Raw genomic sequence first — 24,322 nt, 5'->3', positions numbered from 1 at the left:
ACAACCAGAAAAAGTAAAAGGAGTGGAAGCAACCCACAAAGCTACAAGAAATAAAAGGTAGAAACACTTTTCATTGAAAAATTAATCCTAAAATTGCCAATTCAATTTAAGATACCAGGCTTGTAAACCCAAGAGGAATGTCTACCTTCCCAAAAGAAGCTCGCAGATGGAAGATTCTTTGCAAGGCTCTGCTGGGGTTGTGCTAGGTGAACTTGTAGGATTTAGGCCTGGAGAGCACTGTGGTTTGGAGGGATCAACAACCTGCCAGTGATCTGCCATGGTTTCACAGTTTTCTGCAATGTTTCCATTCGGCAACATGCAGTCATCTGCGGTGTTGTTATTGCAAGTACCTAAGATTGGTAAAGGGAGAAAGAATTCACTCACTTGATAACTCATTTGTTATCAAATTCTATTCATCTTTGTAAGCAGGGCTGTTATTGTGGTTTTCTGAGAGTACAAATATTGCAAGAGCAAGCCTTACCGCACTGTCCCTGAGTGTTGTTGCCAAACAGGCTGTAGGGCATTCTGATAGAAAAGGACAAGCCATTGTAGGTCACATTCATTTTTAGCTCAGGAATTTCCACAACACGATTTATTCCTGACTCATAGATGCTCACGCCAAACTTTTTATAAGGCAAAGCCACTAACTGATTGTTTACTGTCACCTAATAAACAAAGGAAAACAGAAAAGAGGCATATATTTAGTTTGACTTCAGAAAACAATTGACTGTTCATTTGCATTGCAGAGAGAATGTAAAGGTAAATAATATCCTTTTCATTTGTATCAAGTGTCCCTGTGTTTCCTTTTATGTTACTGGAAAGCCAAACTTTTCTTCTCTGAGCCAAAAAAAGCCTATCAACCTCTGTTAAATTAAGATAAAATTCAGGGTTTAAACTAGCTAAATCCTAACACTTAACAGAATCATTAGAGAGACTATGGCATTGAGGTCACCTCGTGAATGTGGAACATAAAATTCTCTTAAATTTATACTGTATAAAGTTTTAACTTTCTTGGAATAAAGGGAATATGCTTGTTGGAAAACTGAATGAAAGAAATAAGACTAAATCTGTATTATTTATTTAAATACTGTAGCCAGGATATGATTCTGTGATTCTATGAACTAACACTACTACTTTTACTCAGCAATGGCAGATTTCTTTGCTTCAGAGAAAAAAAGAAGGTCTAAATGTTGCAAATTTTCAACAATATGTTGCAATCTGACATAATATTCTCACACAGTAATGTACAAAAATAAAGGTACAAAAATAAACCGAAAAAAGAGCATAAAGCTACAAACACTTCTCATCCAATTTTGAAGGCCCAAAGCCAGGACATCATATTTATCAATGAAATAAACATGTAAGTGCTCTTATTCCAAAAGTTAAAAAGGTGAAACAAATCAGAGCTAGTAATGTAACTTTTTAAAAAGGCTTAAGGCTAGTACTTTATTGTTATGTCTACTTTACATTACCTCCTCCCATTCAACATTTATTGTTTCCTTTGTTACATTAACATTAATTATAAATCAACTTATTTTATATCCTTAACTCTTAGTAATTTGTCCACACTTGTGCATTTAGGAGAGATAGGGCACTGAAAATATTTGAGATTAAAAAGAGAAGAAGAATTTTTTCTCTCATGTTTAGAGTCAAAAAAGCAGTCCTTCAAATCAGTCCCATTTTATAATCTAAACTGTTACGGAATCTAAAACGCAGATTACTTTTGATTTTTTTCCAAACATTGTGAATATACTTATCATTTTGATGTGATATCAAAATCAATGGTAACATTCTCTCATACCTCTACTTCTACAGTATTTGGTTTCACCGTTGCTATCCTCACTTCCTGAGTTTCATGTCTCACAATGAGCGTTCGAGGACAGGAGACCACATCCCGTGAATCACAATGGTAGTTATCAATGTAGACACCAAAGTTGTCAACTTTCTTATTAATCTCTTCCACAAGGACATATGTACAATTCCCTTGGTAGCTGTAGTACAGTCCATCAAAAGTCATGTAATGTGGGTCTCCCCAGCCAGTGCAGTAGCCTGAAAAAGCATACAGCTAAGTCAGACTCTTATGGCAACATACAGAATCAGATCAGACTACAAACAAAATCTATAGGTGTGGGAATCATCTCATCAAACTTTAGGCATTTAAGTTTTTTAAGTGTGTTTGTCAATGCAGGAGCTTGTTACGTAGGAGTCATCAATAAAAAACCAGGCTCTTTCAAGGCACAGTTCATCTGACATTACTGACAGACAACTGAGAATAGGATTAACTGTACCACAGATATATCTTTACCAATAGTCTGAACGAGCAATATATAGGCTTCTACCCTATGGTCTGCATCTGAAAATTTAAATCCTGCTTTGGGAGACCATTTTATTCTACTAACCCAACAGTTATGTAGAAATGATGGCAACTTAAGCAAACACTTCAGTTAGCAAAAAAGAATCAATGAAGCACTCCAAACAGACCCATATTAGAAGACTGAGGGTCACAGTCTTATGCAATCTTGTCCCCTAATAAATATTGTTAGTCACGACAGTAGTATTGTTCCCACAGGAGATTAAATACTCAACAAAATATATACTTACAATCACACTCCCAATGCCAACAGCATCCATCCTCATCAATGACTGGCACAGGAGAAAGCCCATTGGCACAGGTAGGTTTAGGAGGTGGATTACAGATTATGGGAATCACCTGGACGATATTGTCTTCTATACATATTGCCTTAGTGCAGTTACAGAGCCACCATGACTCACCTTGCTGTGTTTGAAAAGAGGGGAAGGGGGAAGACAGAGAAAAACCTTATGAAGCAGTGAGTCTGATTATCTTCTGCAGATTTTTAAAACACCATATGTTTAATGGCAATTTTTCCCCAGCAGAAATCTGAAAAGCTGCTAAGTTAAAAGCGTTACTTACAAAAGTCAAGGCACTAAACAGAAATGGGAATCACCTTTTCTAGTCTCAGCTATCTAAGTTACATGTTTGATCTAACCTCATCACCTAGACAGCTTCTCTAAGCAACAGTGAAAGACACTGACCAATATCAATGTTCAATATATGATCAATTCCCTTCCATGAATGTTTAGAACAGATTAACAGTTAAAGCTACAGTGAATGCCAGCTGTTTGGGAAGAAATGTCCAAGGTGATTATGTGCATGCATTGTGACTGTATGCACTTTTTCTATCTTCCACTGTTTTTTCAACCATGTATAACTTTCATTCCTGCATATCTACTGAGCAAGTTGAGAGGCATCTAAGCTGTGAGGAGGCTTTAGAATTGTACAAGACATTAATTTGTCTGTCAGAGGTGGAGGGTTCAAAAAAAATCAGAACTCTCAGTCAAATTTGACGAGCATTTGAATCTGGTGATCTGTTTCATAGTCCTCTCCTGAAACCAGAATATGAACAAGTATGACTCTTTCAAAACTCAGACAAATTCAATGCTCTGGTTTCTTATTGGGCTGCACTGCAAACACACAATATTTTCCTACTTTGGACCTAGTCAAAAGCAGAAACAGAAAAGATAGTTTAGCACCACTTAGCTCTTGGTTACCTCTTCATCAAAGTTATCCTGCAATAAAGAGAAACACTGAACGGGGATCTAGCTCCTTGAAGAAAGCTTTTTAAAAACTATCCTTGAAGAATTAATAGCAGTATATATCAATCTGAATATCATTAGAAGTCTCGCTGATACCCAAGAAAACAGAAAGAAATAGAACAGGCTGAATCTTCCTTTTCTATCCAGTTCAGTGCCTACTCTGTATGTTACTAACATCGAAGTTATGTGTCTAGTCTCCATCCAAATCAGAATGCTAAAAAAACCATGAGATCTACTCACCTCATAAGATTCATCAGGTAAAATAGAACATATTTTTTTAGGCGTAGTTGGTGTTAGACCTGTAGTTGAACTTGAGCCACTAACTGGAGTAACGGTACTGTATGTAGAACTTCCCGTAGTGGTGACTGCAGTTGATGTTGCAGTTGGCCCAGATGTACTAGTTGAGCCAGGTGAAAGAGTTTCTAAGGTGGTGGAGGTGGTGGTTGCAGTACTTATGGTAAAACTGCTAGAGGTGGTTCCTGAAGTGGTGGTAAAGGTTTTGGTTGGAGTAGTACCAGAGGTGGTGACTGGCACAGAGCTGGTTGATGCTGAAGACAGAGATACAGTACTGCTAGGAGTAGACCCCAGAGAGGATGGTCCTGAAGTTGTGGTGCTGACAGGGGCGGTATGTGATCCTGTTGGGGGGCTCACGGTCCTGGTGGTAGTGGTCTCATGGCTAGGTGTTTCTGTTACTGGTGTGGTGCTGGTGGATCTTGAGGGTGTGGGGCCTGAAGGGGTAGTTTTGGGGGTTGATCCTGTTTCAGTGACTTCAGAGGTGGTGACAGTCACTGGGCTTGTTGACACCGAGGATGTTGACTGCTGAATAGTGGTGCTTCTGGTAAACACTGTACTTCCTCTTTCTGTTGTTCTAGTTGTTGGCAGTGGAGTAGCTGAAGGAGTAACTGGAGTACTTGTCTTTGTCGGTGTCTCTGGTCCAGGTGTTGTACCCTCTTTATGACAGGGAGAAAACACAGTATTTTAGGTAGGGAAATTGCATTTTCTTCATAATTTCATCTCATTTTCTAATAAGCAAATGTAATTCAACAAATATAAGCACAGGGTCTTTAGATAAAAATAAAACAGAAACTGTTTTATTAATGGGTTTTGCATCACGGAGGGATTATTAATAAAATCTCCTTCATCTTCTATAGGAGACTGATATAAAAGCTTGATCAACAATCAATCTCAGGTGGAAGAGCTTCTGTAATGTTAAAACTTGATACTGCAGAGAAGAGTTCAGCTGTCCTAAATCCAGGGGAATCCATTGAGTGATCAATGCTCAGTGAACTCTTTGATTAATTCTGTATTGCCATCTTACTATATTCTATGGACAGACCATTATTCCCTGTGCTACTTCATGTGGCACATTCATACCACCATTGATTATGCTCAGTCATCTGATTCTAACGAAACTAACTCCAGCAGTTGCTGGAGACAGTACACGTTCTATATCTGACTCCCAGATCCTTAAGATGACTCACTCATAAGATATTTTGGGATGTTAGGAACCCCAATTCACTTTTCTGGTTTTTCTTTTTCACATGGCCAGTTTTCATTATGGGCAATGCAGACTCCTTTAAAATAGTATTTAATCAGCATTTTAGAAAGTGTCCAGCCTCAGAGCCATCTGTTTGTGCTTTTATAGCATAATGTGACACACAGTAGATAGAGTAGTACTGTGTACATAATAAGAGTGCAGTAATGATGCTGGAGGAAGTAAGATACACTGTTTCTGCCCACACAGTCCACAGACAGAGTCCTTCAACAAAATATTAATTTGCATCTGGGTGAGAACAGGCAAACCCCTTCATGTACTTCATTGTATTCTTACAGAGGAAGATTCTCTGGGATGGCAGAGGATATTGACATTGCTGCCAAAATGTCAGCTTTGTATGATTTTTTGGAAATACACATCAACCACACTCCTGCAGAGTATAAAAACTAAGAAACATGGTAAGCTGCCAATAAATCCAAATTTCTCAAACCCACAAAGGAAAAGAAAGCCACAGAATTACCTAATGGTAATGTAGTTGGAGGCTGAGGGGTCCTGGTGACAATACTTATAGGAGGAGAGGTGGTTGTTGATGAGCCAGGAACAGTTGTTGTCCGTGGGGTGCTGCTGCTGGTGGTGCTGATGGGGGGCACCGTGGTGCTGGCAGTGCTGGTGGAAGTCTCCCCTGGTCTTGCAGTGGGAGTGATTGTTGATTTTGTTGAAGGGGATGCCGTGCTTGGTGTCGATGAACCTGGGCCTGTTCGAAAGAGCAGGCACAGAGAAAGGAGACAAAGGCACAAGATGCATGAGTGGGACCCAATACACATTGAACAGAAATAGCATATTATGCAGCTGACACAGACCTACAGCGCTCAGGACAGTTTTAGCACAGGAAAGACCTCCATAACTAGCCCCAAGAAAGTAGACTCCTTGCAAATCATGGCTCTCCTTTCCCAGCAAAGAGATTACGGATGGTGCTAGAAGTTGCCTCTCACAAAATCAGAAAGAACTACCAGGAGGAGGAGTAATGATTTCGAGCTGCCTTGGGGTTTTCTATCTCTGCCTCATTAACTAAACAGCTCACTGACTCATGGAGTAAGAGGTGAGAGTGGAAGCTATGATCAGCGGAAAGGACTATGCCCAGGAGTATGCCATAGGATTTCCCTGCAGTGTAATGTCAGCCCAATGAAGGGCTTCCCAGAGCACTACTGGATGTCAGCAGCCAAAGACCACAGTTCATGTCAAGCAGCAGTCTGCAGAGTAAAACTGTTCCAAAACGCCTGTCAGGAGAATCCTTCCTTTCTACATCTACAACCACTTCCAACCATTACTAGGGACAGGGAATGCATGAAGAGAAAGGAAAGAAATTCTGCACAGTTCTGGGAAAACACCAAAAATGCCGGTGCCAAAAAATGAAGCACCGCTCCTATTGCACACCATGGGTCCACTGACTTAATTTTCTCCCCAGAATCCCTGAATCCATGTTCCAAATGAAATAGCCAGCTGAAAGGCCAGCTTAAGGCACCAGTTATTTTACCAGATGCCAAAGAGTTACACCCATCCCTGATCCCACGAAGATGCACAAATGGAGATGCACACACACCTCCATTTCTCTCACAAGGAAACACACAAGAGCCCCAATCAGAGAAGTACCTGGAGGTGGTACGGTGGTGGTGAATGTTGGTGTGGGCGTGGATGTGCTTGAAGTAGTTGGGGTGGGTGTTGGTGATCCAGTAACAGTTGAGAATGTCCCCGGGGTGCTGCTGCTGGTGGTGCTGATGGGGGGCACCGTGGTGCTGGCAGTGCTGATGGAAGTCTCCTCTGGTCTTGCAGTGGGAGTGGTTGTTGATTTTGTTGAAGGGGATGCCGTGCTCGGTGTCGAGGAACCTGGGCCTGTTAGAAACAGCAGGCACAGAGAAAACAGACAAAGGCACAAGATGCATGAGTGGGACTCCACATGCACTGAACAGAAATTGCATGTTAGGCAGCTGCCACAGATGGAAAAAGTTAGCCCACTCTTGGCACATGAAAGGCCTCTATCAGTAGCCCTTCCTTTCTGCCCCAGGAAGCAGATTCCTTGCAAATCCATACACAGACAGGGTCATGGCCCTCCTCTCCTAGCAAAGAGACTAGAGATGATGCTGGAAGGCGCTTCTCACAAAATCAGAAAGACCTCCTGCCAATAGGCAAGAGATGAGGAGGAGTAATTCTTTTGATCTGCCTTGATCATTCTCTCTCTGCCACATTACCTTCAACATCTCACTAACTCTAGGAGTAAGAGCAGAGAGGGGAAGGTGTGGCCAGGGAACAAAATATGCACAGGAATATGTTCCTGCCTAATTATCATGTGATATTCTTCTGGCTCATTGACCCCCGGATGTAAGGCCTCCGAGAATTCTAATGGATCTCATCAGCCAAAGACTGCAGTTCACATCAAGTGGCAGTGTGCAGTGAAATTCTTCCCAAAAGCCTGCCAGGAGAATCCTTCCTTCCTACATCTAGAACCACTGCCAACCATTAGCAGGACAAAGAGGGGGTAGGGAAGAAGGTCTGCAGAGTTGTTCCCCAAAAGCACCTGAAATGACAGTGCCACAAGAAAAAGTCCCACTCCAATTGCACACCACAGCTCCAGTGACTACATTCTCACCACTGAGGAATGACGTCTAACAACAGGAAAAGCAAGATTTCCTTTGGACATAGGCTGTTTCAGTGCATGCCCAGCATCTATACCTATCCACAATCCCATACAGCGGCAAAATGGAGGTGATTATGGACTTCCATTTTTCCAAAATCAATGGAATATTCAAGAGCACAGAATGCAGAAGTACCTGGAGTTGGTAGGGTGGTGGTGGATGGTGGTGTTGGCACAGATGTGCTTGAAGTAGTTGAGATGGGTGTTGTTGATGAGCCAGGAACAGTTGTTGTCAGTGGGGTGCTGCTGCTCGTGGTGCTGATGGGGGGCACCGTGGTGCTGGCAGTGCTGATGGAAGTCTCCCCTGGTCTTGCAGTGGGAGTGGTTGTTGATTTTGTTGAAGGGAATGCTGTGCTTGGTGTTGATGAACCTGGGCCTGTTCGAAACAGCAGGCACAGAGAAAACAAAGGCACAAGATGCATGAGTGGGACTCCACATGCACTGAACAGAAATAGCATATGAGGCAGCTGCCACAGATGGAAAGAAATCAGCCCACTCTTGGCACATGAAAGGCCTCTATCAGTAGCCCTTCCTTTCTGGCCCCAGAAAGAAGACTCCTTGAAAATCTGCACACAGACAAGGTCATGACCCTCCTTTCCTGGCAAAGAGGCTAGGAATGGTGCTGGAAGGTGCTTCTCACAAAATCAGAAAGATCTACCAATAGGTAGGAGATGGAGTGGAGTAATGCTTTGGATCTGGCTGGGGTTTTCTATCCCTTCATCATTACCTAAACACCTCATTAAATCCAGGAGTAAGAGCTGAGAGTGGAAGCGGTGGCCAGGGAAGGAAATATGCATGGTGATATGTTCATGCCTGATTGTCATGGGATTTCCCTGTAGAGTGATGTCACTCTGATGAAGGACCAGAGTACTAGTGGATCATATCAGCTAAAGACCACAGTTCACATCAAGTGGCAGTCTGCAGAGTGAAACTATTCCCAGGGTAAAGAATGAGGAGAAAGGAAGAAAATCTACACAGCAGTGCCCAAACAGTGTTGAAATTAGACTGCCACAAAACCATACTCTGCTCCAATTGCACACCACGGATACAATGACTATATTCTTGACAGAGGAAGGACAGGGCCCAACAGCAGCAAAAGCAAGACATCCCACCACTTCAGCATCTGTCTAAGCTGGGCACCAGGATGAAATATCTCCTTGGAGTCCTGTACAATCAGGGAAGCCAAGATCTTCTATCCAGGACCCCTGAATCTTTGTACCTTCTCAAGCAGCCAGCCCAAGAGCCAATTTTGGGCACAGGTTGTTTCAGCAGATGCCCAGCAGTTACACCCATCCCTGATTCCATACAGATGCACAAATTCAGGTGCTCTTAGGTCTTCATCACTCCCATAGCAATACAAAAAATGACAACAGTGCCACCCACAGAATCATTTGTTGCTTCTGCAGTTGGAGGCGGAGGGGTTTTGGTGGGAATTATTGGTATTGGGAACATACCTTCAGGAGTTGGAGAGGATGTTGGTAATCCAGGAACAGTTGTGGTTGTCCCTGGAGTGCTGCTGCTGGTGGTGCTGATGGGGGGCACCGTGGTGCTGGCAGTGCTGGTGGAAGTCTCCCCTGGTCCTGCAGTGGGAGTGGTTGTTGATTTTGTTGAAGGGGATGCTGTGCTCGGTGTCGACGAACCTGGGCCTGTTCGAAACAGCAGGCACAGAGAAAACAGACAAAGGCACAAGATGCATGAGTGGGACTCCATATGCTCTGAACAGAAATTGCATGTTAGGCAGCTGCCACAGATGGAAAGAGGTCAGCCCACTCTTGGCACATGAAAGGTCTCTATCAGTAGACCTTCCTTTCTGGCCCCAGAAAGAAGACTCCTTGAAAATCTGTGCACAGACAGGGTCATGGCCCTCCTCTCCTAGCAAAGAGACTAGAGACGGTGCAGGTAGAGGCTTCTCACAAAATCAGAAAGACCAGCCAATATTCAAGAGCAGTGCTTTGGATCTTGATGGGGTTTTCTGTATCTGCCTCATTGCATACACACCTCCATTTCTCTCACAACAAGGAAACACAAAAGAGCCCCGATCAGAGAAGTACCTGGAGGTGGTACGGTGGTGGTGTATGTTGGTGTGGGCGTGGATGTGCTTGAAGTAGTAGAGATGGGTGGTGTCCCCGGGGTGCTGCTGCTGGTGGTGCTGATGGGGGGCACCGTGGTGCTGGCAGTGCTGGTGGAAGTCTCCCCTGGTCTTGCAGTGGGAGTGGTTGTTGATTTTGTTGAAGGGGATGCCGTGCTTGGTGTCGATGAACCTGGGCCTGTTCAAAACAGCAGGCACAGAGAAAACAAAGGCACAAGAAGCATGAGTGGGACTCCACATGCACTGAATAGAAATAGTATATGAGGCAGCTGCCACAGATGGAAAGAAATCAGCCCACTCTTGGCACATGAAAGGCCTCTATCAGTAGGCCTTCCTTTCTGGGCCCAGTTAGCAGACTCCTTGAAATCTGTTGATAGACAGGGTCATGGCCCTCCTCTCCTAGCAAAGAGACTAGGGATGGTCCTGGAAGGTGATTCTCACAAAATCAGAAAGACCATCTGATATTCAAGAGATTGGGTAGAGCAGTGCTTTGGATCTTGATGGGGCTTTCTGTATCTGCCTCATTACATAAACATCTTGCTAAGACATGGAGTAAGCACTGAGGAGAAGGTGTGGTCAGCAAAGGAAGTATGCACAGGGATATGTTCCTGTCTGATTTTCATGGGATTTCCCTGTAATCTGATGTCAGCCTGATGAAGGGCTTCCCAGAGCTCTGCTGGATGTCAGCAACCAAAGACCACAGTTCATGTCAAATGGTAGTCTGCAGGGTGAAACTGTTCCCAAAAGCCTGCCAGGAGAATCCTTCCTTTCTACATGGACAACCACTGCCAACCATTACTAGGGACAGGGAATGCATGAAGAGAAATGGAGGAAAATCTGCACAACTCTGTAAAAACAATGAAAATGCCGGTGCCAAAAAATGAAGCCCTGCTCCAATTGTACACCATGAGTCCACTGACTTAATTTTCTCCCCAGAACCTCTGAATCCATGTTCCAAATGAAATAGCCAGCTGAAAGGCCAGCTTAAGGCACCAGTTATTTCACCAGATGCCCAACAGTTACACCCATCCCTGATCCCACGAAGATGCACAAATGGAGATGCACACACACCTCCATTTCTCTCACAACAAGGAAACACACAAGAGCCCCGATCAGAGAAGTACCTGGAGGTGGTACGGTGGTGGTGAATGTTGGTGTGGGCGTGGATGTGCTTGAAGTAGTTGGGGTGGGTGTTGGTGATCCAGTAACAGTTGAGAATGTCCCCGGGGTGCTGCTGCTGGTGGTGCTGATGGGGGGCACTGTGGTGCTGGCAGTGCTGATGGAAGTCTCCTCTGGTCTTGCAGTGGGAGTGGTTGTTGATTTTGTTGAAGGGGATGCCGTGCTCGGTGTCGAGGAACCTGGGCCTGTTAGAAACAGCAGGCACAGAGAAAACAGACAAAGGCACAAGATGCATGAGTGGGACTCCACATGCACTGAACAGAAATTGCATGTTAGGCAGCTGCCACAGATGGAAAGAAGTCAGCCCACTCTTGGCACATGAAAGGCCTCTATCAGTAGCCCTTCCTTTCTGCCCCAGGAAGCAGATTCCTTGCAAATCCATACACAGACAGGGTCATGGCCCTCCTCTCCTAGCAAAGAGACTAGAGATGATGCTGGAAGGCGCTTCTCACAAAATCAGAAAGACCTCCTGCCAATAGGCAAGAGATGGGGAGGAGTAATTCTTTTGATCTGCCTTGATCATTCTCTCTCTGCCACATTACCTACAACATCTCACTAACTCTAGGAGTAAGAGCAGAGAGGGGAAGGTGTGGCCAGGGAACAAAATATGCACAGGAATATGTTCCTGCCTAATTATCATGTGATATTCTTCTGGCTCATTGACCCCCGGATGTAAGGCCTCCGAGAATTCTAATGGATCTCATCAGCCAAAGACTGCAGTTCACATCAAGTGGCAGTGTGCAGTGAAATTCTTCCCAAAAGCCTGCCAGGAGAATCCTTCCTTCCTACATCTAGAACCACTGCCAACCATTAGCAGGACAAAGAGGGGGTAGGGAAGAAGGTCTGCAGAGTTGTTCCCCAAAAGCACCTGAAATGACAGTGCCACAAGAAAAAGTCCCACTCCAATTGCACACCACAGCTCCAGTGACTACATTCTCACCACTGAGGGATGACGTCTAACAACAGGAAAAGCAAGATTTCCTTTGGACATAGGCTGTTTCAGTGCATGCCCAGCATCTATACCTATCCACAATCCCATACAGCGGCAAAATGGAGGTGATTATGGACTTCCATTTTTCCAAAATCAATGGAATATTCAAGAGCACAGAATGCAGAAGTACCTGGAGTTGGTAGGGTGGTGGTGGATGGTGGTGTTGGCACAGATGTGCTTGAAGTAGTTGAGATGGGTGTTGTTGATGAGCCAGGAACAGTTGTTGTCAGTGGGGTGCTGCTGCTCGTGGTGCTGATGGGGGGCACCGTGGTGCTGGCAGTGCTGATGGAAGTCTCCCCTGGTCTTGCAGTGGGAGTGGTTGTTGATTTTGTTGAAGGGAATGCTGTGCTTGGTGTTGATGAACCTGGGCCTGTTCGAAACAGCAGGCACAGAGAAAACAAAGGCACAAGATGCATGAGTGGGACTCCACATGCACTGAACAGAAATAGCATATGAGGCAGCTGCCACAGATGGAAAGAAATCAGCCCACTCTTGGCACATGAAAGGCCTCTATCAGTAGCCCTTCCTTTCTGGCCCCAGAAAGAAGACTCCTTGAAAATCTGCACACAGACAAGGTCATGACCCTCCTTTCCTGGCAAAGAGGCTAGGAATGGTGCTGGAAGGTGCTTCTCACAAAATCAGAAAGATCTACCAATAGGTAGGAGATGGAGTGGAGTAATGCTTTGGATCTGGCTGGGGTTTTCTATCTCTTCATCATTACCTAAACACCTCATTAAATCCAGGAGTAAGAGCTGAGAGTGGAAGCGGTGGCCAGGGAAGGAAATATGCATGGTGATATGTTCATGCCTGATTGTCATGGGATTTCCCTGTAGAGTGATGTCACTGATGAAGGACCAGAGTACTAGTGGATCATATCAGCTAAAGACCACAGTTCACATCAAGTGGCAGTCTGCAGAGTGAAACTATTCCCAGGGCAAAGAATGAGGAGAAAGGAAGAAAATCTACACAGCAGTGCCCAAACAGTGTTGAAATTAGACTGCCACAAAACCAAGCTCTGCTCCAATTGCACACCACGGATACAATGACTATATTCTTGACAGAGGAAGGACAGGGTCCAACAGCAGCAAAAGCAAGACTTCCCACCACTTCAGCATCTGTCTAAGCTGGGCACCAGGATGAAATATCTCCTTGGAGTCCTGTACAATCAGGGAAGCCAAGATCTTCTATCCAGGACCCCTGAATCTTTGTACCTTCTCAAGCAGCCAGCCCAAGAGCCAATTTTGGGCACAGGCTGTTTCAGCAGATGCCCAGCAGTTACACCCATCCCTGATTCCATAGACACACACAAATTCAGGTGCTCTTAGACCTTCATCACTCCCATAGCAATACAAAAAATGACAACAGTGCCACCCACAGAATCATTTGTTGCTTCTGCAGTTTGAGGCGGAGGGGTTTTGGTGGGAATTATTGGTATTGGGAACATACCTTCAGGAGTTGGAGAGGATGTCGGTAATCCAGGAACAGTTGTGGTTGTCCCTGGAGTGCTGCTGCTGGTGGTGCTGATGGGGGGCACCGTGGTGCGGGCAGTGCTGGTGGAAGTCTCCTCTGGTCTTGCAGTGGGAGTGGCTGTTGATTTTGTTGAAGGGGATGCCGTGCTCGGTGTCGAGGAACCTGGGCCTGTTAGAAACAGCAGGCACAGAGAAAACAGACAAAGGCACAAGATGCATGAGTGGGACTCCATATGCTCTGAACAGAAATTGCATGTTAGGCAGCTGCCACAGATGGAAAGAGGTCAGCCCACTCGTGGCACATGAAAGGTCTCTATCAGTAGACCTTCCTTTCTGGCCCCAGAAAGAAGACTCCTTGAAAATCTGTGCACAGACAGGGTCACGGCCCTCCTCTCCTAGCAAAGAGACTAGGGACGGTGCGGGTAGAGGCTTCTCAAAAATCAGAAAGACCAGCCAATATTCAAGAGCAGTGCTTTGGATCTTGATGGGGCTTTCTGTATCTGCCTCACTGCATACACACCTCCATTTCTCTCACAACAAGGAAACACAAAAGAGCCCCGATCAGAGAAGTACCTGGAAGTGGTACGGTGGTGGTGTATGTTGGTGTGGGCGTGGATGTGCTTGAAGTAGTAGAGATGGGTGGTGTCCCCGGGGTGCTGCTGCTGGTGGTGCTGATGGGGGGCACCGTGGTGCTGGCAGTGCTGGTGGAAGTCTCCCCTGGTCCTGCAGTGGGAGTGGTTGTTGATTTTGTTGAAGGGGATGCCGTGCTTGGTGTCGATGAACCTGGGCCTGTTAGAAACAGCAGGGACAGAGAAAACAAAGGCACAAGAAGCATGAGTGGGACTCCATATGCACTGAACAGAAATAGTATATGAGGCAGCTGCCACAGATGGAAAGAAATCAGCCCACTCTTGGCACATGAAAGGCCTCTATCAGTAGCCCTTCCTTTCTGGGCCCAGTTAGCAGACTCCTTGAAATCTGTTGATAGACAGGGTCATGGCCCTCCTCTCCTAGCAAAGAGACTAGGGATGGTCCTGGATGGTGATTCTCACAAAATCAGAAAGACCATCTGATATTCAAGAGATTGGGTAGAGCAGTGCTTTGGATCTTGATGGGGCTTTCTGTATCTGCCTCATTACATAAACATCTCGCTAAGACATGGAGTAAGCACTGAGGAGAAGGTGTGGTCAGCAAAGGAAGTATGCACAGGGATATGTTCCTGTCTGATTTTCATGGGATTTCCCTGTAATCTGATGTCAGCCTGATGAAGGGCTTCCCAGAGCTCTGCTGGATGTCATCAGCCAAAGACCACAGTTCATGTCAAGTGGCAGTCTGCAGGGTGAAACTGTTCCCAAAAGCCTGCCAGGAGAATCCTTCCTTTCTACATGGACAACCACTGCCAACCATTACTAGGGACAGGGAATGCATGAAGAGAAATGGAGGAAAATCTGCACAACTCTGTAAAAACAATGAAAATGCCGGTGCCAAAAAATGAAGCCCTGCTCCAATTGCACACCATGAGTCCACTGACTTAATTTTCTCCCCAGAACCTCTGAATCCATGTTCCAAATGAAATAGCCAGCTGAAAGGCCAGCTTAAGGCACCAGTTATTTCACCAGATGCCCAACAGTTACACCCATCCCTGATCCCACGAAGATGCACAAATGGAGATGCACACACACCTCCATTTCTCTCACAACAAGGAAACACACAAGAGCCCCGATCAGAGAAGTACCTGGAGGTGGTACGGTGGTGGTGAATGTTGGTGTGGGCGTGGATGTGCTTGAAGTAGTTGGGGTGGGTGTTGGTGATCCAGGAAAATTTGAGAATGTCCCCGGGGTGCTGCTGCTGGTGGTGCTGATGGGGGGCACCGTGGTGCTGGCAGTGCTGATGGAAGTCTCCCCTGGTCTTGCAGTGGGAGTGGTTGTTGATTTTGTTGAAGGGGATGCCGTGCTCGGTGTCGATGAACCTGGGCCTGTTAGAAAAAGCAGGCACAGAGAAAACAGACAAAGGCACAAGATGCATGAGTGGGACTCCATATGCTCTGAACAGAAATTGCATGTTAGGCAGCTGCCACAGATGGAAAGAGGTCAGCCCACTCTTGGCACATGAAAGGTCTCTATCAGTAGACCTTCCTTTCTGGTACCAGAAAGAAGACTCCTTGAAAATCTGTGCACAGACAGGGTCATGGCCCTCCCCTCCTAGCAGAGAGACCAGGGACGGTGCTGGAAGGCGCTTCTCACAAAATCAGAAAGACCTCTTGCCAATAGGCAGGAGATGAGGAGGAGTAATGCTTTCAGTCTGGCTTGGGCATTCTATGTCTGCCTCATTACCTACAACATCTCACTAACTCATGAATTGAGAGGTAAGAGGGGAAGCTGTGAACAGGGAAGGAACTGTGCACAGGAACGAAATGACGAATGTCTTGACAGGATAAGAGGACATAGTCTCACGCTGAGCCAGGGATCGCTTAGGTTGAACATTAGTAGGTATTACTTCACAGAATGGGTGATTAGACATTGCAAGGGTGTCCCTGGGGAGGTGGTGGAGTCACCGTCCCTGGAAGCATAATGGAAAGACTGGATGTGGCACTTAGTGCCATGGCCAAATTGACACAGTGGTGTTGGGTCATAGGTTGGACTCAGTGATTTCAGAGATCTTTTCCAACCTAGCTGATTCTGTGAATATGTTCCTGCCTGATTGCCATGGGATTTCCCTGTTGTTTAATGTCAGCCTGATGAAGGGCTTCCCAGAATTCTAGTGGATCTCTTCCGCCAAATCATCAACCAAAAACCACAGTTCACAGCAAGTGGCAGTTTGCAGAGTGAAACAGTTCCTAAAAGCCTGCCAGGGGAATCCTTCCTTCCTATATCTATAACCACGGCCAGTCACTAGCACTGACACTGCAGAGCAGGAGGAAAAAGGGAAGAAAGTCTGCGCAGCTCTGCACAAACAGCACGTGAAATGCCAGTGCCACAAAACGCAGCCATGCTCCAGTTGCACACCGTGGGTCCACTGATGTGTTCTCGCCAGCTGAACAACAATGTCCAACAGCAGCAACAGTAAGATTTCCCATCAGCTCAGCATTTCTCTAAGCTGAGCATCAGGATGAAACCCCTCCTCAGAGCCCTGTACAATCAGGGAAGCCAAGACCTTCTCCCCAGGACCCCTGAGTCCTCAACACCTCTGAAGCAGCCAACCCAAGGGCCAGCTTTGGGCACAGGCTACTTCAAGGGGATGCACAGCAATTAATCCCATCTCCAATCCCACCCAGAGGCAAAAGTGGAGGTGTCCAGGGACCTCCATTTCTCCCATAGCATGGAAACACATGAAAGTCCCGATCAGAGAAGTACCTGGAGGTGGTAGGGTGGTGGTGAACGTTGGTGTGGGCGTGGATGTGCTTGAAGTAGTAGAGATGGGTGGTGTCCCCGGGGTGCTGCTGCTGGTGGTGCTGCTGGGGGGCACCGTGGTGCTGCTAATTGTGCTGGGAGTCTCTGTTGGCACTGATGTTGAAGCAGTTGTTGATATTGTTGAAGAGATTACGCTGCTCGTTGTGGATGTTGTCGTGCTTGGGGTATGAGGTGGAAGACACTCTGGTCTGTCGGGGGTGCAGCACACACTAATCTCGTAATTCAGGCAGACTGGCTGAGGTACTATACCTCCTATGTGCTGATCTCTATTGTTACAGATGAGCCCTGTGTTAACACTGCATTCCACAATCTGCCCTAAATCTGCGATGGGAATGTTAGGGAATTTCTCTGCTCTACATGAAATATTCTCAACTTTTGCACAGACCCAGGAGGGGTTGACCTTGTGAATATTCTCCAGCGTTTCGTAGTCACCACCGTTTCTGTCAGAACTATCCGGGTAACTCACATCAATCCAGTCCGTCCAGATGCACTCACAGCCTGGGAGGTGACAACAAGATGAACAATTAGAAACAGACAGAACAGAGACAACAAGCTGGGAGCACCTGCTCACCCATGGGTGGGGCTCTGGGCATCCACTGCACACAGCAGCACCCCTCAGACACTGCCACAGCAGTCAGCCAGTCCTGACCACAACAAAGCTCACTTGTGTGGGGAGGTCTACCCTTATGTGCCCTACAAACCACTCTGGGCCCAAATCAGGACACAGGCACTGCCGAGCTATGGGTCTGCCCCTCGCAGCTCGGTCAACATTGCTTCGTTTGGCCTCTCATGTGCAGGAACCACTCACGTAAGAGCCACTCATGAGGCAGAGCAGGACTAAGCAGGGACTAACACCACTCTCTCAGCTTCTTGTACCACGTCCACCACCTCCCTGTCTCAGGGAGAAAACAGCCACTGCAATGGGTGCGAGCACAGGGAAAGGAGACGCAGGACAGATGCTGCTGCTAAAACATCAGCTGCTTCCCAGCAGTGCACAGACAGCCAGAGACAAGCACTAACGGCACCACTGGGAGAACCCAGCGGCACAAAGCTTGTGTACATAGAAAGGGGCTACCTCCATACTGATATCGTTTCCCCAGACCCTGAAGGAGAAAACCTTCAAAGCTTCCTACACCCAGATCTGCAGGTTAGTGGGACCAACAGCCAAAGAGACAACACGGGCCAAAAACTGGAAGAAAGTCTGCACGGTCTGTGCCCAAAGAGAGTCGGAATTACAGGGCCACACAGCCAAGCCCTGTTCCAATTACACACCATGGGTACAATGACTGTATTCTTGGCAGAGGAAGGACAGGGTCCAACAGCAGCAAAAGCAAGACTACCCACCACTTCAACATCTGTCTAAGCTGGGCACCAGGATGAAATATCTCCTTGGAGCCCTGTAAAATCAGGGAAGCTAAGACCTTCTATCCAGGACCCCTGAATTCTTGTACCTTCTAAAGCAGTCAGCCTAAGAGCCAACTTTGGGCACAGGCTGTTTGAGCAGATGCCCAGCAGTTACACCCACCCCTGATCCCATAGACACGCACAAATGCAGGTGCTCTTAGGCCTTCATTACTCCCATAGCAATACAAAAAATGACAACAGAGCCACCCACAGAATCATTTGTTGCTTCTGCAGTTGGAGGCGGAGGGGTTTTGGAGGGAATTATTGGTATTGGGAACATACCTTGAGGAGGTGGAGAGGATGTCGGTAATCCAGGAACAGTTGTGGTCGTCCCTGGAGTGCTGCTGCTGGTGGTGCTGATGGGGGGCACCGTGGTGCTGGCAGTGCTGGTGGAAGACTCTCCTGGTCTTGCAGTGGGAGTGGTTGTTGATTTTGTTGAAGGGGATGCCGTGCTCGGTGTCGATGAACCTGGGCCTGTTCGAAACAGCAGGCACAGAGAAAACAGACAAAGGCACAAGAAGCATGAGTGGGACTCCATATGCTCTGAACAGAAATAGCATGTTAGGCAGCTGCCACAGATGGAAAGAGGTCAGCCCACTCTTGGCACATGAAAGGCCTCTATCAGTAGACCTTCCTTTCTGGTCCCAGGAAGCAGATTCCTTGAAAATCCATATACAGACAGCGTCAGGGCCCTCCTCTCCCAGCAAAGAGACTAGGGACAGTGCGGGTAGAGGCTTCTCACAAAATCAGAAAGACCAGCCAATATTCAAGAGATTGGGTGGAGCAGTGCTTTGGATCTTGATGGGGCTTTCTGTATCTGCCTCATTGCATAAACATCTCACTAAGTCATGGAGTAAGCACTGAGGAGAAGGTGTGGTCAGCAAAGGAAGTATGCACAGGGATATGTTCCTGTCTGATTTTCATGGGATTTCCCTGCAGTCTGATGTCAGCCTGATGAAGGGCTTCCCAGAGCACTACTGGATGTCAGCAGCCAAAGACCACAGTTCATGTCAAGTGGCAGTCTGCAGGGTGAAACTGTTCCAAAACGCCTGCCAGGAGAATCCTTCCTTTCTACATCTACAACCACTGCCAACCATTACTAGGGACAGGGAATGCATGAAGAGAAAGGAATGAAATTCTGCACAGTTCTGGGAAAACACCAAAAATGCCGGTGCCAAAAAATGAAGCACCGCTCCTATTGCACACCATGAGTCCACTGACTTAATTTTCTCCCCAGAACCTCTGAATCCATGTTCCAAATGAAATAGCCAGCTGAAAGGCCAGCTTAAGGTACCAGTTATTTCACCAGATGCCCAACAGTTACACCCATCCCTGATCCCACGAAGATGCACAAATGGAGATGCACATGCACCTCCATTTCTCTCACAACAAGGAAGCACACAAGAGCCCCGATCAGAGAAGTACCTGGAGGTGGTACGGTGGTGGTGTATGTTGGTGTTGGCACAGATGTGCTTGAAGTAGTTGAGATGGGTGTTGTTGATGAGCCAGGAACAGTTGTTGTCCGTGGGGTGCTGCTGCTGGTGGTGCTGATGGGGGGCACCGTGGTGCTGGCAGTGCTGATGGAAGTCTCCCCTGGTCTTGCAGTGGGAGTGGTTGTAGATTTTGTTGAAGGGGATGCCGTGCTCGGTGTCGATGAACCTGGGCCTGTTAGAAACAGCAGGCACAGAGAAAACAGACAAAGGCACAAGATGCATGAGTGGGACTCCACATGCACTGAACAGAAATAGCATATGAGGCAGCTGCCACAGATGGAAAGAGGTCAGCCCACTCTTGGCACGTGAAAGGCCTCTATCAGTAGCCCTTCCTTTCTGGCCCCAGGAAGCAGATTCCTTGCAAATCCATACACAGACAGGGTCATGGCCCTCCTCTCCTAGCAAAGAGACTAGAGATGATGCTGGAAGGCGCTTCTCACAAAATCAGAAAGACCTCTTGCCAACAGGCAAGAGATGAGGAGGAGTAATTCTTTTGATCTGCCTTGATCATTCTCTCTCTGCCACATTACCTACAACATCTCACTAACGCTAGGAGTAAGAGCAGAGAGGGGAAGGTGTGGTCAGGGAACAAAATATGCACAGGAATAGGTTCCTGCCTAATTATCATGTGATATTCTTCTGGCTCATTGACCCCCGGATGTAAGGCCTCCGAGAATTCTAATGGATCTCATCAGCCAAAGACTGCAGTTCACATCAAGTGGCAGTGTGCAGTGAAATTCTTCCCAAAAGCCTGCCAGGAGAATCCTTCCTTCCTACATCTAGAACCACTGCCAACCATTAGCAGGACAAAGAGGGGGTAGGGAAGAAGGTCTGCAGAGTTGTTCCCCAAAAGCACCTGAAATGACAGTGCCACAAGAAAAAGTCCCACTCCAATTGCACACCACAGCTCCAGTGACTACATTCTCACCACTGAGGGATGACGTCTAACAACAGGAAAAGCAAGATTTCCTTTGGACATAGGCTGTTTCAGTGCATGCCCAGCATCTATACCTATCCACAATCCCATACAGCGGCAAAATGGAGGTGATTATGGACTTCCATTTTTCCAAAATCAATGGAATATTCAAGAGCACAGAATGCAGAAGTACCTGGAGTTGGTAGGGTGGTGGTGGATGGTGGTGTTGGCACAGATGTGCTTGAAGTAGTTGAGATGGGTGTTGTTGATGAGCCAGGAACAGTTGTTGTCCGTGGGGTGCTGCTGCTGCTGGTGCTGATGGGGGGCACCGTGGTACTGGCAGTGCTGATGGAAGTCTCCCCTGGTCTTGCAGTAGGAGTGGTTGTTGATTTTGTTGAAGGGAATGCTGTGCTTGGTGTTGATGAACCTGGGCCTGTTTGAAACAGCAGGCACAGAGAAAACAAAGGCACAAGATGCATGAGTGGGACTCCATATGCACTGAACAGAAATAGCATATGAGGTAGCTGCCACAGGTGGAAAGAAATCAGCCCACTCTTGGCACATGAAAGGTCTCTATCAGTAGCCCTTCCTTTCTGGCCCCAGAAAGAAGACTCCTTGAAAATCTGTGCACAGACAGGGTCATGGCCCTCCTCTCCTAGCAAAGAGACTAGGGACGGTGCGGGTAGAGGCTTCTCACAAAATCAGAAAGATCTACCAATAGGTAGGAGATGGAGTGGAGTAATGCTTTGGATCTGGCTGGGGTTTTCTATCTCTTCATCATTACCTAAACACCTCATTAAATCCTGGAGTAAGAGCTGAGAGTGGAAGCGGTGGCCAGGGAAGGAAATATGCATGGTGATATGTTCATGCCTGATTGTCATGGGATTTCCCTGTAGAGTGATGTCACTCTGATGAAGGACCAGAGTACTAGTGGATCATATCAGCTAAAGACCACAGTTCACATCAAGTGGCAGTCTGCAGAGTGAAACTATTCCCAGGGCAAAGAATGAGAAGAAAGGAAGAAAATCTACACAGCAGTGCCCAAACAGTGTTGAAATTAGACTGCCACAAAACCAAGCTCTGCTCCAATTGCACACCACGGATACAATGACTATATTCTTGACAGAGGAAGGACAGGGTCCAACAGCAGCAAAAGCAAGACCTCCCACCACTTCAGCATCTGTCTAAACTGGGCACCAGGATGAAATATCTCCTTGGAGCCCTGTAGAATCAGGGAAGCCAAGATCTTCTATCCAGGACCCCTGAATCTTTGTACCTTCTCAAGCAGCCAGCCCAAGAGCCAATTTTGGGCACAGGTTGTTTCAGCAGATGCCCAGCAGTTACACCCATCCCTGATCCCATAGACACACACAAATTCAGGTGCTCTTAGGCCTTCATTACTCCCATAGCAATACAAAAAATGACAACAGAGCCACCCACAGAATCATTTGTTGCTTCTGCAGTTGGAGGCGGAGGGGTTTTGGAGGGAATTATTGGTATTGGGAACATACCTTCAGGAGTTGGAGAGGATGTCGGTAATCCAGGAACAGTTGTGGTCGTCCCTGGAGTGCTGCTGCTGGTGGTGCTGATGGGGGGCACCGTGGTGCTGGCAGTGCTGGTGGAAGTCTCCCCTGGTCTTGCAGTGGGAGTGGTTGTTGATTTTGTTGAAGGGGATGCTGTGCTCGGTGTCGACGAACCTGGGCCTGTTCGAAACAGCAGGCACAGAGAAAACAGACAAAGGCACAAGATGCATGAGTGGGACTCCATATGCTCTGAACAGAAATTGCATGTTAGGCAGCTGCCACAGATGGAAAGAGGTCAGCCCACTCTTGGCACATGAAAGGTCTCTATCAGTAGACCTTCCTTTCTGGCCCCAGAAAGAAGACTCCTTGAAAATCTGTGCACAGACAGGGTCATGGCCCTCCTCTCCTAGCAAAGAGACTAGAGACGGTGCAGGTAGAGGCTTCTCACAAAATCAGAAAGACCAGCCAATATTCAAGAGCAGTGCTTTGGATCTTGATGGGGTTTTCTGTATCTGCCTCATTGCATACACACCTCCATTTCTCTCACAACAAGGAAACACAAAAGAGCCCCGATCAGAGAAGTACCTGGAGGTGGTACGGTGGTGGTGTATGTTGGTGTGGGCGTGGATGTGCTTGAAGTAGTAGAGATGGGTGGTGTCCCCGGGGTGCTGCTGCTGGTGGTGCTGATGGGGGGCACCGTGGTGCTGGCAGTGCTGGTGGAAGTCTCCCCTGGTCTTGCAGTGGGAGTGGTTGTTGATTTTGTTGAAGGGGATGCCGTGCTTGGTGTCGATGAACCTGGGCCTGTTCAAAACAGCAGGCACAGAGAAAACAAAGGCACAAGAAGCATGAGTGGGACTCCACATGCACTGAATAGAAATAGTATATGAGGCAGCTGCCACAGATGGAAAGAAATCAGCCCACTCTTGGCACATGAAAGGCCTCTATCAGTAGCCCTTCCTTTCTGGGCCCAGTTAGCAGACTCCTTGAAATCTGTTGATAGACAGGGTCATGGCCCTCCTCTCCTAGCAAAGAGACTAGGGATGGTCCTGGAAGGTAATTCTCACAAAATCAGAAAGACCATCTGATATTCAAGAGATTGGGTAGAGCAGTGCTTTGGATCTTGATGGGGCTTTCTGTATCTGCCTCATTACATAAACATCTTGCTAAGACATGGAGTAAGCACTGAGGAGAAGGTGTGGTCAGCAAAGGAAGTATGCACAGGGATATGTTCCTGTCTGATTTTCATGGGATTTCCCTGTAATCTGATGTCAGCCTGATGAAGGGCTTCCCAGAGCTCTGCTGGATGTCAGCAACCAAAGACCACAGTTCATGTCAAATGGTAGTCTGCAGGGTGAAACTGTTCCCAAAAGCCTGCCAGGAGAATCCTTCCTTTCTACATGGACAACCACTGCCAACCATTACTAGGGACAGGGAATGCATGAAGAGAAATGGAGGAAAATCTGCACAACTCTGTAAAAACAATGAAAATGCCGGTGCCAAAAAATGAAGCCCTGCTCCAATTGTACACCATGAGTCCACTGACTTAATTTTCTCCCCAGAACCTCTGAATCCATGTTCCAAATGAAATAGCCAGCTGAAAGGCCAGCTTAAGGCACCAGTTATTTCACCAGATGCCCAACAGTTACACCCATCCCTGATCCCACGAAGATGCACAAATGGAGATGCACACACACCTCCATTTCTCTCACAACAAGGAAACACACAAGAGCCCCAATCAGAGAAGTACCTGGAGGTGGTACGGTGGTGGTGAATGTTGGTGTGGGCGTGGATGTGCTTGAAGTAGTTGGGGTGGGTGTTGGTGATCCAGTAACAGTTGAGAATGTCCCCGGGGTGCTGCTGCTGGTGGTGCTGATGGGGGGCACCGTAGTGCTGGCAGTGCTGGTGGAAGTCTCCTCTGGTCTTGCAGTGGGAGTGGTTGTAGATTTTGTTGAAGGGGATGCCGTGCTCGGTGTCGATGAACCTGGGCCTGTTAGAAACAGCAGGCACAGAGAAAACAGACAAAGGCACAAGATGCATGAGTGGGACTCC

At 47.0% G+C, this 24,322-nt stretch overlaps 1 protein-coding gene and 1 long non-coding RNA gene across 51 annotated transcripts in view; one reads left to right on the top strand and one right to left on the bottom strand.

The window, feature by feature from the left end:
• The window catches only part of MUC2 (mucin 2, oligomeric mucus/gel-forming), an 80,732-nt gene that overhangs the window by 8,719 nt on the left and 47,691 nt on the right, over nucleotides 1-24,322 (bottom strand). For 24 of the 50 annotated variants that reach the window (XM_051804266.1, XM_051804282.1, XM_051804290.1 and 21 more), the window contains 16 exons: nucleotides 24,021-24,260; nucleotides 22,859-23,074; nucleotides 19,767-20,006; nucleotides 15,263-15,502; nucleotides 13,505-13,696; nucleotides 12,189-12,428; nucleotides 9,851-10,066; nucleotides 9,254-9,445; nucleotides 7,936-8,175; nucleotides 6,761-7,000; nucleotides 5,631-5,864; nucleotides 3,856-4,565; nucleotides 2,602-2,776; nucleotides 1,802-2,049; nucleotides 482-665; nucleotides 146-350 (listed from right to left, as the gene is read on the bottom strand). In XM_051804266.1, coding sequence (XP_051660226.1) covers nucleotides 146-350; nucleotides 482-665; nucleotides 1,802-2,049; nucleotides 2,602-2,776; nucleotides 3,856-4,565; nucleotides 5,631-5,864; nucleotides 6,761-7,000; nucleotides 7,936-8,175; nucleotides 9,254-9,445; nucleotides 9,851-10,066; nucleotides 12,189-12,428; nucleotides 13,505-13,696; nucleotides 15,263-15,502; nucleotides 19,767-20,006; nucleotides 22,859-23,074; nucleotides 24,021-24,260 — 4,012 coding nt within the window. Of the gene's footprint in view, nucleotides 1-145; nucleotides 351-481; nucleotides 666-1,801; nucleotides 2,050-2,601; nucleotides 2,777-3,855; nucleotides 4,566-5,630; nucleotides 5,865-6,760; nucleotides 7,001-7,935; nucleotides 8,176-9,253; nucleotides 9,446-9,850; nucleotides 10,067-11,012; nucleotides 11,253-12,188; nucleotides 12,429-13,504; nucleotides 13,697-15,262; nucleotides 15,503-18,623; nucleotides 18,816-19,766; nucleotides 20,007-22,858; nucleotides 23,075-24,020; nucleotides 24,261-24,322 lie in introns of all 50 variants that reach the window. The other 26 variants (XM_051804279.1, XM_051804296.1, XM_051804267.1 and 23 more) reach the window with 25 other exon arrangements.
• Nucleotides 15,520-22,849, top strand: LOC127478508 (uncharacterized). The gene is made up of 3 exons (XR_007907243.1): nucleotides 15,520-15,642; nucleotides 21,320-21,432; nucleotides 22,707-22,849. It is a non-coding gene; the product is annotated as an uncharacterized LOC127478508 (long non-coding RNA).

The sequence above is a fragment of the Manacus candei genome, unplaced genomic scaffold (assembly GCF_025592945.1).
Source record: "Manacus candei isolate 608988 ecotype Guabito, Panama unplaced genomic scaffold, ASM2559294v1 h1tg000060l, whole genome shotgun sequence".
Lineage (NCBI taxonomy): Eukaryota > Metazoa > Chordata > Aves > Passeriformes > Pipridae > Manacus > Manacus candei.
The sequence above is the reverse complement of the archived record's forward strand: the minus strand, read 5'-3'. Positions and strand labels throughout refer to the sequence as shown.